The 17,845-nt window shown below is 40.9% G+C and overlaps 1 protein-coding gene and 1 long non-coding RNA gene across 2 annotated transcripts; both read right to left on the bottom strand.

Moving 5' to 3' along the window:
- Positions 1-4,679: 4,679 nt before the first annotated feature.
- LOC133993621 (neoverrucotoxin subunit alpha-like) lies at positions 4,680-15,951 on the bottom strand. Its single transcript, XM_062432607.1, has 5 exons — positions 15,810-15,951; positions 8,024-8,197; positions 7,569-7,615; positions 4,987-5,338; positions 4,680-4,899 (listed from the first exon to the last, which is right to left on the bottom strand). The coding sequence occupies exons 3-5, from the start codon at positions 7,612-7,614 to the stop codon at positions 4,680-4,682; spliced, it is 618 nt and encodes a 205-aa protein (XP_062288591.1). The 5' UTR covers position 7,615; positions 8,024-8,197; positions 15,810-15,951.
- On the bottom strand, positions 6,327-6,821 carry LOC133993662 (uncharacterized). The gene is made up of 2 exons (XR_009927073.1): positions 6,631-6,821; positions 6,327-6,600 (listed from the first exon to the last, which is right to left on the bottom strand). It is a non-coding gene; the product is annotated as an uncharacterized LOC133993662 (long non-coding RNA).
- Positions 15,952-17,845: the final 1,894 nt, after the last annotated feature.

Raw genomic sequence — 17,845 nt, 5'->3', positions numbered from 1 at the left:
ACACTAACACACACTAACACATGTTAACTACACACTAACACATGTTAACTACACACTAACACACACTAACACATGTTAACTACACACTAATACATGTTAACTACACACTAACACATGTTAACTACACACTAACACATGTTAACTACACACTAACACATGTTAACTACACACTAATACATGTTAACTACACACTAACACATGTTAACTACACACTAACACATGTTAACTACACACTAACACATGTTAACTACACACTAATACACACTAATACATGTTAACTACACACTAATACACACTAATACATGTTAACTACACACTAACACATGTTAACTACACACTAATACATGTTAACTACACACTAACACATGTTAACTACACACTAATACACACTAATACATGTTAACTACACACTAATACACACTAATACATGTTAACTACACACTAACACATGTTAACTACACACTAACACATGTTAACTACACACTAACACATGTTAACTACACACTAACACATGTTAACTACACACTAACACATGTTAACTACACACTAACACATGTTAACTACACACTAACACATGTTAACTACACACTAACACATGTTAACTACACACTAACACATGTTAACTACACACTAATACATGTTAACTACACACTAATACATGTTAACTACACACTAACACATGTTAACTACACACTAACACATGTTAACTACACACTAACACATGTTAACTACACACTAATACATGTTAACTACACACTAACACATGTTAACTACACACTAACACATGTTAACTACACACTAATACACACTAACACATGTTAACTACACACTAACACATGTTAACTACACACTAACACATGTTAACTACACACTAATACACACTATCACATGTTAACTACACACTAACACATGTTAACTACACACTAATACACACTATCACATGTTAACTACACACTAACACATGTTAACTACACACTAACACATGTTAACTACACACTAATACACACTAACACATGTTAACTACACACTAACACATGTTAACTACACACTAATACACACTAATACATGTTAATACACACTAACACATGTTAACTACACACTAACACATGTTAACTACACACTAATACATGTTAACTACACACTAACACATGTTAACTACACACTAACACATGTTAACTACACACTAACACATGTTAACTACACACTAACACATGTTAACTACACACTAACACATGTTAACTACACACTAACACATGTTAACTACACACTAACACATGTTAACTACACACTAACACACACTATCACATGTTAACTACACACTAATACACACTAACACATGTTAACTACACACTAATACACACTAATACATGTTAACTACACACTAACACATGTTAACTACACACTAACACATGTTAACTACACACTAATACACACTATCACATGTTAACTACACACTAATACACACTAACACATGTTAACTACACACTAATACACACTAACACATGTTAACTACACACTAACACATGTTAACTACACACTAACACATGTTAACTACACACTAACACATGTTAACTACACACTATCACATGTTAACTACACACTAACACATGTTAACTACACACTAATACACACTAACACATGTTAACTACACACTAATACATGTTAACTACACACTAATACATGTTAACTACACACTAATACATGTTAACTACACACTAATACATGTTAACTACACACTAACACATGTTAACTACACACTAATACATGTTAACTACACACTAATACATGTTAACTACACACTAATACACACTAACACATGTTAACTACACACTAACACATGTTAACTACACACTAACACATGTTAACTACACACTAACACATGTTAACTACACACTAATACACACTAACACATGTTAACTACACACTAACACATGTTAACTACACACTAACACATGTTAACTACACACTAATACACACTAATACATGTTAACTACACACTAACACATGTTAACTACACACTAATACACACTAACACATGTTAACTACACACTAATACACACTAACACATGTTAACTACACACTAACACATGTTAACTACACACTAATACACACTAACACATGTTAACTACACACTAACACATGTTAACTACACACTAACACATGTTAACTACACACTAACACATGTTAACTACACACTAACACATGTTAACTACACACTAACACATGTTAACTACACACTAACACATGTTAACTACACACTAACACATGTTAACTACACACTAATACACACTAATACATGTTAACTACACACTAATACATGTTAACTACACACTAACACATGTTAACTACACACTAATACATGTTAACTACACACTAATACACACTAATACATGTTAACTACACACTAATACATGTTAACTACACACTAACACATGTTAACTACACACTAATACACACTAATACATGTTAACTACACACTAACACATGTTAACTACACACTAACACATGTTAACTACACACTAATACATGTTAACTACACACTAATACACACTAATACATGTTAACTACACACTAATACACACTAATACATGTTAACTACACACTAATACACACTAATACATGTTAACTACACACTAACACATGTTAACTACACACTAACACATGTTAACTACACACTAACACATGTTAACTACACACTAACACATGTTAACTACACACTAACACATGTTAACTACACACTAATACATGTTAACTACACACTAATACATGTTAACTACACACTAACACATGTTAACTACACACTAACACATGTTAACTACACACTAACACATGTTAACTACACACTAACACATGTTAACTACACACTAATACATGTTAACTACACACTAACACATGTTAACTACACACTAATACACACTAACACATGTTAACTACACACTAACACATGTTAACTACACACTAACACATGTTAACTACACACTAACACATGTTAACTACACACTAATACACACTAACACATGTTAACTACACACTAATACACACTAACACATGTTAACTACACACTAATACATGTTAACTACACACTAATACACACTAACACATGTTAACTACACACTAATACATGTTAACTACACACTAACACATGTTAACTACACACTAACACATGTTAACTACACACTAACACATGTTAACTACACACTAATACATGTTAACTACACACTAATACATGTTAACTACACACTAACACATGTTAACTACACACTAACACATGTTAACTACACACTAACACATGTTAACTACACACTAACACATGTTAACTACACACTAATACATGTTAACTACACACTAACACATGTTAACTACACACTAACACATGTTAACTACACACTAACACATGTTAACTACACACTAACACATGTTAACTACACACTAACACATGTTAACTACACACTAACACATGTTAACTACACACTAACACATGTTAACTACACACTAATACATGTTAACTACACACTAACACATGTTAACTACACACTAACACATGTTAACTACACACTAATACATGTTAACTACACACTAATACATGTTAACTACACACTAACACATGTTAACTACACACTAACACATGTTAACTACACACTAACACATGTTAACTACACACTAACACATGTTAACTACACACTAACACATGTTAACTACACACTAACACATGTTAACTACACACTAATACATGTTAACTACACACTAACACATGTTAACTACACACTAACACATGTTAACTACACACTAATACACACTAACACATGTTAACTACACACTAATACATGTTAACTACACACTAACTTGAGGTGTGCCATCACCTCTTCTCCCCTTTATCCAATTAAATAGGACCAATCTCATAGATTTGATGATGTTAAAATACTGATTTTATAACATATTTGGCTCCATTAGAGATAAATAAACAGGAAACAGACACAGGATTCATTTTCATTCCACTGAGGCTTCACTTCCTCATAAATGTATTTTTATAGTTTTTCTTTATTGGAAACCAGTAAAGTACAGATGACCAGTATAATGTACAGATATATGTTCCAGTAGTTTTATATTGTTCCCACTCGTGGTGTTAGAACAGAGAACCCCCCCCACACACACACACACACACACACACACACACACACCCACACACACACACACACACACACACACACACACACACACACACACACACACACACACACACACACACACACACACACACACACACACACACACACACTACAACCCTCAAAAGGAGAAAAGAAAGAAAATGTACCAAACATGAATAAATGAATACAAAGACAAAATAAAGTCAAACTAAATCATAACTAAGAGCTATAACAAATATAACAAATATAACAAATATAACAAATATAACAAATATAACAAATATAACAGGGAGATAAATGTACAAGATGCCAACCTCAAAGGAAAAATATATGCAATAAAAATAAGTAAATAATAAAACAGGAAAATCAAATGTGGTCCAAAGAGGTAAGAGTATTTACATAGCAGATGGTGAGCAGCCATCTTTTGTATAAAAAAATTGACAAAGAGCCTCTAAAGGAGAATTTCACCTTTTTTTGTGTCAAAAAAGACGTAAGATCAGAAAAACCAGGATGTAAATGTGTTGACTCTCCCTCCTACAGAGGACACAGAGAGACTGAGGAAGCAGGACCAGACAGTAACATTGGCCAATACCCAGACCCAAACCTAAACCCAGCACACAGAGGTTCAGTGAATGTGGTGTTGAAGGTGTGGAGGTGGATCAGTGTGTCAGAGGAGACTCTGTAGAAGGACAGAGTGCCAGCAGGACAGTCCACATACACTGCTACACTGTTAGAGGAGGAGGAGGAGGAGGAGGAGGAGGAGGAGGAGGAGGAGGAGGAGGAGGAGGAGGAGGAGGAGGAGGAGAAGTGGCGGGGGTAGGGGAAGGAGGAGGAGGAGGAGATGGATGTTTCTCTGTTATTGTGCCAAACAGAGTAACTAACATGGAAACCAACATCAGAGCAGTACAGACTCCAGGACTGATCGTTCCTTCCAAACCTACAGTCATCACTGTCTCCTTTCCTGCTGATTCTTCTGTAACTCACTGATATAGAAACATATCCTCTCCACTCGACCTCCCAGTAACAGCGACCAGTCAGAACATTTCTACACAGCAGCTGAGGATAGGAGTCAAATCTGTCTGGATGATCAGGATATGACTGATCCTCCTCCACACGTGTCACCTTCCTGTTGTTATCAGACAGTTTGAGTTTTCTGTTCATTGTGTTTGGATCCAGTTCCAGTTCACAGGCATCTGATGGAGAGAACGAGACAAAATACAGCTGCAGTTTATCATCTGTTGATTTATTAACTACTTTACTGAAACCATTCAAACTTAAAGTGTCTCCATGACGACTGTGTTGGCCTCATACCAGCAGACAGAAGCAGGTGTGCACACAGTCACACAGCCTGATAACAAAGGCTGCATCTCAACTCTCTTATTTCATATTTCCTCCTCCATCCTGGCCTGAACAGGAAGTTGTTCGTCCAAAGTCTTTCTACAGTATTTCTGCTCTGAGGAAACGTGAGAGCAGCCTTCACTCAAGTCTTTTAGCGGCTCACACGCCTCCTTATTTATTGATGAGCTGCTGCAGCTGATCACACTGATCTGATTCATCACAACATCTCTGCTGTTTCATACTGAAGTGGAGACACATTACACATTCAACTCAAGTCAGTCATGTAGGAGCCGCTTTGAAGGTTATTTAGTTTATTTCTGTTTACAGGATATATTGATTATTTAGGATGAATTATTGATTAAAATCTTCAGATCAATGGACTCATAAGAAACGTCATATTTTACTTTAGGTTTTTGTTTTTCATGTTTTGACAATAAATAAATCTGAGAACAACACAGCTCACTGGATCTGTTGTGGCTGCGCGTCAGACACACTGCTCACTCCACCTTGGTAAAAGATCAACAGGAGTTAAAGGACAGACTCATCTGGAGGATTTTTGGCCACTAAAAATTATATTTACATTTCATTTCTTTTCTGATTCAATGAAAGAAATTCATATTCAAATGTTACAGATTACTATCTCTGCAATGAATGTATTCACTATGTTAGACCTGATGTTTCCTCTTTATGTTCCTTCTGCTAAAAGGAAGTTGAATCTTTTTTTCATTTATTTTATGTTTGTACTCATTCAAGTAACTTTTTGGACTCAGATGTTCTTATTAATGTGGGAGACTCATAAAGTTTTGCTTCCTATTACAGAGAGTCTGCTCTTATTTTTGAATGGAGAGTCTAACAACAGTGAGGTTGATAACTTGATCAAATTGCTGCGTCTTTTATGCAAACATCATATTCACTAATTCAGATTTCTTCATTTTCCTCAAAATAAAAACTAGTTTGATGTTGAACTTCAGACTTTCTCTGATTCTGTCTGCAGAGTCTCCAAAGACTAAAAAGCTTTAAAGACGTTTCATCTTTTCACAAACATTGTGACGTCATTGTCACATTTTATAAGTTGCTGTGAAATATTGTTTATTCATCTTTAAGATTGTTTTCATTTCTCTATTTCTTGTATAATGTTTTGTTTTACATAGTACAATTTATTTATGATTCATTCATTTTATATTTTCTACAATAAAACCTGTACTGTTACTGTACTGTACATTACTGTTAATAAAGTTTTTTTAATAACCTGTTGACCTGAACTCTGATGATGTCACACACACACACACACACACACACACACACACACACACACACACACACACACACACACACACACACTCTATTGATCTCTAATTGATGATGCTGATGTCTCCTGTGATTGGTTGTTGATGAGGTCACTGTTCATATCTCTGATGACTGTTTGGACCTCAGGGTGGCAACACCTAATTATTCATTCATATTCATGTTTTTATTGATTTTTATTGATTATCATAACTATTACTTATCAAATCAAACTAATCAAACCTGCTCCTACCAAGTCCTACTGAGACATCACTGAGGAAGACCATGAGATGTGACTGAAAGCTTTGGACATACAGAGTAAGTGAACCTTTAACAGTTCAGTCAGAACATGAACAGTCAACATAACAGTGATATTCAGTAATATTCATGTTTTTTCATCAAGTTTGGTGTAAAGTGAAGGTCTTTGCACATCAAGTCTGTTATTTTCATCTCAAACTTTCGTCTGTTACAAACACATTTTTGTCCAAATGCTCCAAACAGCTGAAGTCAGTATGAATGAATGAACTTTATCTGCAGGAGAGACATGAGGGACATTTTGGAGCAGGTAGCGCCACCATGTGGACATTTATAAAACATTTCTCTTTTAACTCCTGAACTGTGACGAACAGAAGGAAATTTCTGTTTCATGGATTCATTGGTTCAAGATAAATGTCAGTTTAGGCCACGCCCATTTCTGCCAAAACACATTTTCCATCATTTTGAACTTTTTTTTTACTTCTTTTACATATTTCATCCAGTTTTTCTCAAAGTTCTCATGAATCAAACTGAAAACACACTCACACTTCCTCACGTCAGGTTTCAGTCTCTGCGGTCCACCATGGTCCATCCTGGAGGAAGAGACAAAGACACAATCAGCTTCATACACCTTCACTCATATCCATCATTACATATGAACCAGAGTCCCTCAGTAAGTCAGAGTGTCTGTCCATCTGTCCATACCTGAGAGTGTCCACCTGTCCATACCTGAGAGTGTCCATCTGTCCATACCTGAGAGTGTCCATCTGTCCATACCTGAGAGTGTCCATCTGTCTGTCCATACCTGAGAGTGTCCACCTGTCTGTCCATACCTGAGAGTGTCCACCTGTCTGTCCATACCTGAGAGTGTCCATCTGTCTGTCCATACCTGAGAGTGTCCATCTGTCTGTCCATACCTGAGAGTGTCCATCTGTCTGTCCAAACCTGAGAGTGTCCACCTGTCTGTCCATACCTGAGAGTGTCCATCTGTCTGTCCATACCTGAGAGTGTCCAGTCTCCAGTGTGGATCCTTCAGTCCAGCAGACAGAAGCTTCTCTCCTGAGTCTCCTGGATGATTGTAGCTCAGGTCCAGCTCTCTCAGATGGGAGGGGTTGGAGCTCAGAGCTGAGGCCAGAGAAGCACAGCCTTCCTTTGTGATCAGACATCCTGACAGACTGAACACACACAACAGTTCATCTAATGAGTTTAAAAACATTCTCAACTCAGTAAACAGGATTTTGCCCTTCAGGCCTTCATGTTCACATTCAGCGCCCCCTGCTGTATGTTGGTACCATGCAGATACATTTTAGGTTATTAGAAGCAGAGAAAGCACATGTTGCTGCTGAAGGCTGAAACTGCTGAAGCTCAGAGTTTAATCTGATGCCATTCTGTTTTTACTTTGGCAGAAGAAATCTCTTTAAATGCATCAATAAGCTAAACTTCTTCCCCGGAGTTGTCTGTGCTTTCTCGTCTCACAGGTAATCTGGGCCTTCAATGTGCTTATCTCTCCTCTCCTTCCTCTCTCTCTCCTCTCCTTCCTCTCTCTCCTCTCCTTCCTCTCTCTCTCCTCTCCTTCCTCTCTCTCCTCTCTACTGCAACCGGTCGAGGCAGATGTTCTCCCACTGTGAGTCTGGTTCTGGTTCTGAGGGTTCTTCCTGTTTAAAGGGAGTTTTTTCTCTCCATTGTCACCAAGTGCTGCTCATGTGTGAATGTTGGGTCTCTTTAAATTAAACCTGAAGAGTTCGGTTTAGACCTGCTCTATGTGGAAAGTGCCTTGAGATGACTTTGTTGTGATTTGGCACTATACAAATAAAGATTGATTGATTGATTGATTGATTGATTGATTGATTGATTGATTGATTGATTGATTGATTGATTGATTCATTGAAATTTAAATATTGTTTAGAGTGGGACAGGATCTGCAGACAGCAGTGGTCAGTGAGAAACTCTCCTTCCTGGAGGGAATTCAGCTGGAAGAATGTGACTCGATTCTTTCGTACTCCTCGGCAAAAGACTAACTACTCAAATCAGACTGCCTGCTCGAGGTCCTGTGGGAAGTTTATTTTAAAAACCTGTATATGAACATTTGTTTATACATATATGTGTATACTGTCTGAGCTGTTAGGATAAATGAGGTTTGGGTACATGTGTCTATGTATGTATATTGTGTTTATGTTGATTCTGTTGTGTCATCTAACACTCAGATCCTCCCAATGTTATGTGTTTTGTGCCCAGTTGCGCATGTACATTGTTTTGTTTACTGAAAGTAAATTACAAAAAAAAGTTTAATTTAGTTTGACAACATTTTCTAAAGACAGTGAGAAGATTTAATAGAATGTTACTGATGTTTTATGTTACTGTATGCATGCTGAGTCTTCATTGAAGATTAAATGACAGAATATATTTTGACTCACATGTTGGTGTGAAAGGAATTTTAATTACTATATACTTGATATTACAACACAATCGGCTCAGAAAGTAAAGTCTTTTTAGTATAAGAACTTTTCATATAAACTAGAAAACCTGGGAAAACAAAATATTACTTTATATACATAATCAGAAAAACTAACCTGAGAGTTTCCAGTGTACAGTGTGGACTCTCCAATCCAGAAGAAAGTTGCTTCACTCCTGAATCCTGCAGGTTGTTGTTACTCAGGTCCAGATCTCTCAGACTAGAGGACTGGGAGCTGAGAACTGAGGACAGAGCTGCACAGCTTCTCTCTGAGAGGTTACAGCCAGTCAACCTGGAAATATAAAGAATAAAAACAGGCAATAGGTTACTTTTTTAAATAAAAAAAAAACAAACAAAAAAAGACAGCATAAATAATAATTAATAAATAGTAATAAATAAAGCCAACTATCTGAGTACTTACAGAGCCTTTTTGGAGGCTTTGACCATTGGCAGCAGCCTCAGAAGAACTGCCTCTGAAGCAGAGTATTTCTTCAGGTCAAACACGTCCTGTTCTTTTTCTGATGGCAGTAGGAGAGTTTCCAGTGTACAATGTGGACTCTCCAGTGCAGAACACAGCTGCTTCACTCCTGAATCCTGCAGGTTGTTGTTACTCATGTCCAGATCTCTCAGACTAGAGGACTGGGAGCTGAGAACTGAGGACAGAGCTGCACAACTTCTGTCTGAGAGTTTACAGTCACTCAGCCTGGAAATATAAAGAAAAAAAACAGGCAATAGGTTACTTATTTAAATAAAATTACAAATTTCAAAAAAAGACAGCAGAGTATCTAAATAATAATAAATGACACCAACTATCTGAGTACTCACAGAGCTTTTTTGGAGGCTTTGACCATTGGCAGCAGCCTCAGAAGAACCGCCTCTGAAGCAGAGTATTTCTTCAGGTCAAACACGTCCAGATCTTTTTCTGATGGCAGTAGGAGAGTTTCCAGTGTACAGTGTGGACTCTCCAGTGCAGAACACAGCTGCTTCACTCCTGAATCCTGCAGGTTGTTGTTCCTCAGGTCCAGATCTCTCAGACTAGAGGACTCGGAGCTGAGAACTGAGGACAGAGCTGCACAGCTTCTCTCTGAGAGGTTACAGCCACTCAGCCTGGAGATACAATAATGAACAAGACAATAAACAAACTTTATTAAAAAGCAGATTCTGGACTCTTTGTGTTGCTGGATAAAATTGTCTTCTCAACACTACTTTAAATCATTGTTGTTCTTATAATGGCAGGGAGTGGCGCTGCGGGACTGTTAGGTCAGTGTGTTCAGTAATGTTAAGCTGACCAAGTGTTAATAAAGTTATGGAGATAGTTATCGAAATAGAGATCAACAATACATGGTGTCAGAAGTGCTACACCCATTACGGATTGAGTCTTATATGCCTGTGAGGACCAGTTCGACCACTTTGCAGAGGTTTGGTGAATGAAGGTGCATCACGACAAGGCTAAAAACAACAAAAGGCTAATCCACGGCCCGGACAGTGTTAGCCGACGAGCTAAGCTAACCCACCGTCAACTCTGCACTGCAGCTATGGAGCAACTAGTGACTTTTTCCCCGCCAGAAGTGTTTGATTTTGAACCCAGCTCGTGGCACACATGGTTCAGAAGGTTTGAACGCTTCAGGACAGCGTCTGGCCTGGCAAGTAAAGAGGGGGATCATCAGGTAAATTCCTTGGTCTACATAATGGGAGATAAGGCTGATGATATCTTGAGTTCCCTACCTCTAACCCCGGAGCAGCTAAAGGACTATGAGGCGGTTAAGAGGGCTTTTGATAACCACTTTTTCAGAGTACATAATGTCATATATGAGCGGGCAAAATTTAACAAAAGAAGCCAGGAAGTCGGAGAGAGTGCGGAGCACTTTATTATGGATGTCCATAAGATGGCAGAATACTGCAACTATGGGGACTTACGTGAGGAAATGATCCGTGATAGGATTGTTGTGGGGATACGCGATGCTGGTTTGTCAGAGAGGCTACAATTAAATGCCAAATTGGATCTAGCCACAGCAATCGCACAAGTGAGACAGCTCGAAGACGTGAAAAAGCAGCAAACTGTTTTACGATCAGCTGATTCTCCCGCCCACATGGATGCAGTAATGCATAATAAATACAAGAAAAATAACTACAAGCAGAAAACATATCAACCTCATGCCCAAGCCTCACATCAGTCTACCTCTACCCAAGTCACACCCTGTGGAAAATGTGGAAAAACCACAAAGCATTCATGGAGTGAGTGCCCAGCAAGGGATGTCGAATGCAGAACATGCCACAAGAAGGGACATTTTGCAGTTGTGTGCAGGTCAGCTCAGACCCTTCATTCTGTAGAGGCAGGGTCAGATCCCGCAGATGCAGTATATTTGGGTACAGTGGCTGCACAGTGTCCACACAAAAAGGACTAGATGGAAAGAAAATCTGATAATAAATGGGGAGTCTGTATGTTTCAAGATAGACACAGGGGCAGACGTTACGGCGGTGCCTGCATCTGTATACACACAGGACAGATATGACCCACTGTCACCCCCCAGCAGGCCTTTTTATGGCCCTAAAAATGTGCCATTGGACACCATAGGAAAGGTGGATGCGGTTACAGAGAGGGGAGACAGAAAAATTGAAGAGTCAGTTTTTATTGTTAGGGACCTAGCCACATCACTGCTCAGCTTCCCAGCAATTGTGAGACTAAACATGATTCCCCACCTGAACAGCGTTGAAGATGCAGAGACATATTTCCGCTCAGCCTACCCGGAGGTGTTTTTGGGGTTGGGACAACTTAAAGGATACTACAAAATAAAACTGAAAGAATCAGCACAGCTCTTTGCCCTCTCTGTCCCTCGACGTGTGGCTCTTCCTCTTAGGAGCAAAGTCAAGGAGGAGATCGATCGGATGGAGGAGATGGGGGTCATAGCCCGTGTAGAGGAACCTACTGAGTGGTGTGCAGGTATGGTTCCTCTTGTTAAACCAACAGGCAAACTGTGTATTTGTGTGGATATGACACATCTCAATGACAGTGTGGAAAGGGAACGGCTCATCCTGCCGGCAGTGGACGAGACGCTGGCAAGATTGGAAAGAGCCACAGTCTTCACAACACTTAATGCTACATCAGGTTTTTGGCAGGTGCCCCTGCTCACAACTGCTCACAACTTTTATCACTCCAGATGGCAGGTATAACTTCAAAAGACTGCCTTTTGGGATAACATCAGCCCCAGAACACTTTCAAAAGAGAGTCTCTCATCTCGTTGATGGCATTGATGGAGTCCTCTGCCATGCTGATGACATATTTGTGACAGGAAGAGACCGTGCTGAACATGACGACAGGCTGCACAAGGTGCTGACAAAACTCAGAGAGGCGGGGCTGACTCTGAATGACAAGTGCAAGTTTGCTATGACAGAAATCATGTTCCCCGGGCATGTTGTCAATGCACAAGGCCTCAGAACAGATCCTGATATAATCAAAGCAATCTGGGACATGCCATAACCAAAGAATGTGGCAGATATTCGCTGCTTTATGGGAATGGTCAACTTTGTGGGGACATTTTTTCCACGCCTCCCTGAACTGACAAAACCACTCCGTGATCTGGAGAAGAGTGACACCAGCTGGACATGGGAGGCCCCTCAAAGAAAAGCTTTCATGGACATAAAGAAAGAACTCAGCTCGGACACTGTGTTGGCTCAGTATAGCCCGGCACGGGAGACAGTGGTGTCAGTAGATGCTTCCTCCTACGGGCTGGGGGGAGTATTGACGCAGAAACAACCAGATGGCTCTTGGAGGCCGGTTGTATTCATCTCACGGAGCCTGAGTGAAGCCGAATCAAGGTATGCTCAAATAGAGAAGGAGGCCCTCGCAGTAACATGGGCATGTGAGCGGCTGTGTGGATATGTGTATGGCCTGGACTTCACAATACGCACAGACCACAAGCCCCTCATCACACTCCTCAAGTCAAGGGCATTGGATGAACTCCCACCCAGGATACTCAGATTCCGGCTGCGACTGCTCAGGTTCAAATATGACATAATACATGTGCCAGGCAAGAATCTGATAACCGCGGACACGTTGTCGAGAGCACCACTGCCAGTGATGCTCACCAAGGCAGAAAAGGACCTGGAAAAAGAATGTAAGGCGTATGTTGACAGTGTGATGGCCCAGCTTCTGGGAATGACTACAAAACTGGACCAAATCAAAGAGGCTCAAAACACAGATGATACATGCAGACACCTCAGTGGCCTCATAAAAAGGGGGTGGCCGGATCACAGGAGACAAGTCGACAAACTGTTACTTCCCTATTGGCCAGAGCGGTCAGATCTGCATGAGGCTGAAGGACTGATTATGAAAGGTGAGAGGCTGCTTATTCCAGACCACATGAGACAGGATGTACTGCAGAAACTTCACCAAGGGCATCAAGAAATCAACAAATGCCTTGCCAGAGCAAGAGAATCGGTCTGGTGGCCAGGTATCACATCACAAATAAAGCAGATTGTGGAACGATGTGACACCTGTGCTATGGAAACCCCAACACCAGTTCAACCACTTATCACGACAAACTTACCAGGCAGACCATGGCAGAGAGTGGGGGCTGACCTCTTCCAGTGGAGAAATGGAGATTATCTGGTCATAGTTGACTATTTCTCCAGATATATAGAGGTGTGCAACTTGACCAGCAGCATGTCAGCCAAACATGTGATTGACGGGTGCAAAGCTGTCTTCGCAAGGTTCGGGTGCCCAAAGGTTCTGATCTCAGATAACGGACCACAATTCTCCAGCCATGAGTTTGCTCAGTTTGCAATCGACTTTGACTTCAAGCATGGGACAAGTAGCCCCAGATATCCACGCAGCAAAGGTGAAGCTGAAAGGGCTGTAAAGACTATTAAGTTACTTCTCGCCAAGGAAGGGGACTTTCACAAGGCTTTGCTGGCATAAGGGGCCACGTCCCTCGCTCAAAGGAGCTCCCCAGCACAACTCATGATGGGGAAGAGGATCCGGACCCCGGTTCCCATCTCATCTGGACAGCTACAGCCACAGTGGCCAGACCTGCAGTCATTTAGGGAGAAGAATACAGCCCTGAAAACACAGCAACAGCAAGCCTTCAACCGGCAACACCATGCACAGACTCTGCCCACTCTGACTCCTGGGCAGAAGGTTTGGATTATGCCTTCAAAGACGCAAGGTATTGTTGTTCACAACGCACACACACCACGCTCTTATGTGGTGGACACACCTGGGGGACAATTGTGCCGCAACCTATCTCATCTGAGGGTGGTGCCAACGTCACAGGTCACCAGGTCAGGGAAAGTGGTTAACCCTCCAAATAGACTGGACATTTGAAAAAAAAAAAGAATAACAGTGTTTCTTGTTATGTTCTGAATAAGTCATGCTTCTACCTGAAAATGCAGTTGTCATAAGTAATAGTGCAACATGTTCTATTTGAGTTATCAGAGGAGCGAAACCCTTAGCTAAGAGGGGGAGATGTAATGGCAGGTGTACGCCAGCGAGTGGCGCTGCGGGACTGTGGGGTCAGTGTGTGTTCAGTAATGTTAAGCTGACAAAGTGTTAAAGCTACTCTTACCTTTCTTGCATTTCACACAGCACTTTGAAAAAACTTGAACAGCAACAACCTCTCCTCCCTCCTATGTTCTAACCCCGCACTCCATTCCCCTCCACGAACGTGCACTATATATATATATATATGTAGTTTTCCTTTTCCCCGCGGGAGCGGCTGGAGGTGGAATCCGTGGCCCGCTTTTGTCGGTCATTGTCAGTCGCTACTGCCTGTTTACGGCTATCTCCGTGGATCATGGGTGTATTATAATGCCATGGATCCACAACAGAATATCTTCCGGGTGGGGATGCACGCGATTACGTAATGCAGAAGGTGAAAACAGGCAGGTCGCTCGGCCAATCATATCACTCGGTGCCATTACCTTGTTAATAGCATTTTAACCTAAACAAAAAAATGTAAAAATGTAACAAAGGCAAGCAAGTTGTTGTTTTTGAGTTATAGAAACAGAGATCAACAATACAGTACTATTCTAAAAATATTGGAGACATGACAGTTAAATATGACAGAATCAATGAAAAACAGGCATGTAATGATCTAAATCCAATGATATCAAAGCAAAGATCAGTTTCTCTGTCTCAGCCAGTGATCATGTATGTTTGCCATAAAGGATATAAACCTGGATCAAAGAAAGATAAACTGGAAAATTCAATATTTTCTTTCCTGTGAATAATAAAACCCTGTTGGAAAACATCTGTGAATCAGAAATCCTGATATTAGAGAAGCTGGACCTCATAGTTTAGAATAATATATCAAATATTAACTGTGTCATGTTCTGACCTGAGAGTTTCCAGTCCACAGTGTGGACTCTCCAGTCCAGCAGAAAGCTGCTTCACTCCTGAATCCTGCAGGTTGTTGTTACTCAGGTCCAGATCTCTCAGACTAGAGGACGGGGAGCTGAGAACTGAGGACAGAGCTGCACAGCTTCTCTCTGAGAGGTTACAGTCAGTGAGTCTGGAAATATAAAGAAAAAAAAACAGGCAATAGGTTACTAATATAAATAAAATTTAAAAAAAGACGGCAGAGTATCTAAATAATAATAAATAAAGCCAACTATCTGAGTGCTTACAGAGCTTTTTTGGAGGCTTTGACCATTGGCAGCAGCCTCAAAAGAACCACCTCTGAAGCAGAGTATTTCTTCAGGTCAAACACGTCCTGTTCTTTTTCTGATGGCAGTAGGAGAGTTTCCAGTGTACAGTGTGGACTCTCCAGTGCAGAACACAGCTGCTTCACTCCTGAATCCTGCAGGTTGTTGTTCCTCAGGTCCAGATCTCTCAGACTAGAGGACTGGGAGCTGAGAACTGAGGACAGAGCTGCACAGCTTCTCTCTGAGAGGTTACAGTGATTCAGCCTGGAGAAGAATCAGCAGAACAAAAGAAAACAATTGTAAATATTACTTTAACAAAGATTAAACTACATTAATCTGGATAGTTCTGTGTGCACCTACAGAGCTTTTTTGGAGGCTTTGACCACTGGCAGCAGCCTCAGAAGAGCCTCCTCTGAAGCAGAGTATTTCTTCAGGTCAAACACGTCCAGATCTTTTTCTGATGACAGTAAGATGAAGCACAGAGCTGACCACTGAGCAGGAGACAGTTTATCTGTGGAGAGACTTCCTGATCTCAGGTACTGTTGGATCTCCTCCACTAGAGAACGATCATTCAGTTCATTCAGACAGTGAAACAGATTGATGCTTCTCTCTGCAGACACATTCTCACTGATCTTCTTCTTGATGTACTCGGCTGTTTTCTGATTGGTCTTTGAGCTACTTCCTGTCTGTGTCAGCAGGCCTCGTAGGAGAGTCTGATTGGTCTGCAGTGAAAGACCCAGGAGGAAGCGGAGGAACAAGTCCAGGTGTCCATTTGGACTCTTTAAGGCCTCGTCCACAGCACTCTGGTAGAAATGTGTTGATTTGCCTCCAAACGCTTTAGACCACCAGGATGTTGTCTGTTCTTCTGCCAGCAGATTGACTCCAGACTTGATGAATGTCAGATGGACATGAAGAGCAGCCAGAAACTCTTGAAGGCTCAGATGGACGAAGCAGAACACCTTGTCCTGGTACAGCCCTCTCTCCTCTTTAAAGACCTCTGTGAACACTCCTGAGCACACTGAGGCTGCTCTGATATCGATGCCACACTCTGTCAGGTCTGATTCATAGAAGATCAGGTTGCCTTTCTGCAGCTGCTCAAAGGCCAGTTTTCCCAGAGACTCAATCATCTTCCTGCTCTCTGGACTCCAGTGTGGATCTGTCTCAGCTCCTCCATCATACTTGACGTTCTTCAGTTTGGACTGAAGCACCAGGAAGTGGATGTACATCTCAGTCAGGGACTTGGGCAGCTCTCCTCCCTCTCTGCTTTTCAACATATCCTCCAGAACTGTAGCAGTGATCCAGCAGAAGACTGGGATGTGGCACATGATGTGGAGGCTTCGTGATGTCTTGATGTGGGAGATGATGGTTCTAGCCTGCTTCTTATCTATGAATCTCTTCCTGAAGTACTCCTCCTTCTGTGGGTCAGTGAACCCTCTGACCTCTGTCACCCTGCCGACACACTCAGGAGGGATCTGATTGGCTGCTGCAGGTCGTGTGGTTATCCAGAGGCGAGCAGAGGGAAGCAGTTTCCCCCTGATGAGGTTTGTCAGCAGCACATCCACTGAGGTGGACTTCATTACATCAGTCAGGATCTCAGTGTTGTGGAAGTCCAGAGGAAGTCGACACTCATCCAGACCGTCAAAGATGAACACAACCTGGAACTCTTCAAACCTGCAGATTCCTGCTTCTTTGGTTTCAGTAAAGAAGTGATGAACAAGTTCCACCAAGC

This window comes from Scomber scombrus, chromosome 14 (genome assembly GCF_963691925.1).
Source record: "Scomber scombrus chromosome 14, fScoSco1.1, whole genome shotgun sequence".
NCBI classification, from domain to species: Eukaryota; Metazoa; Chordata; class Actinopteri; order Scombriformes; family Scombridae; genus Scomber; species Scomber scombrus.
This window is presented reverse-complemented; position numbering and strand designations above follow the sequence as displayed.

Coding starts and splice junctions, on each gene's coding strand:
- LOC133993621 (XM_062432607.1), bottom strand. CDS start 7,614: ATGGACCATGGTGGACCGCAGAGACTGAAACCTGACGTGAGGAAGT. Junction 5,339..7,568: donor GAAACCTGACGTGAGGAAGT/GTGAGTGTGTTT, acceptor TCTCTCCATCAG/ATGCCTGTGAACTGGAACTG. Junction 4,900..4,986: donor AATAACAGAGAAACATCCAT/CTCCTCCTCCTC, acceptor CTCCTCCTCCTC/CTCCTCCTCCTCCTCCTCCT.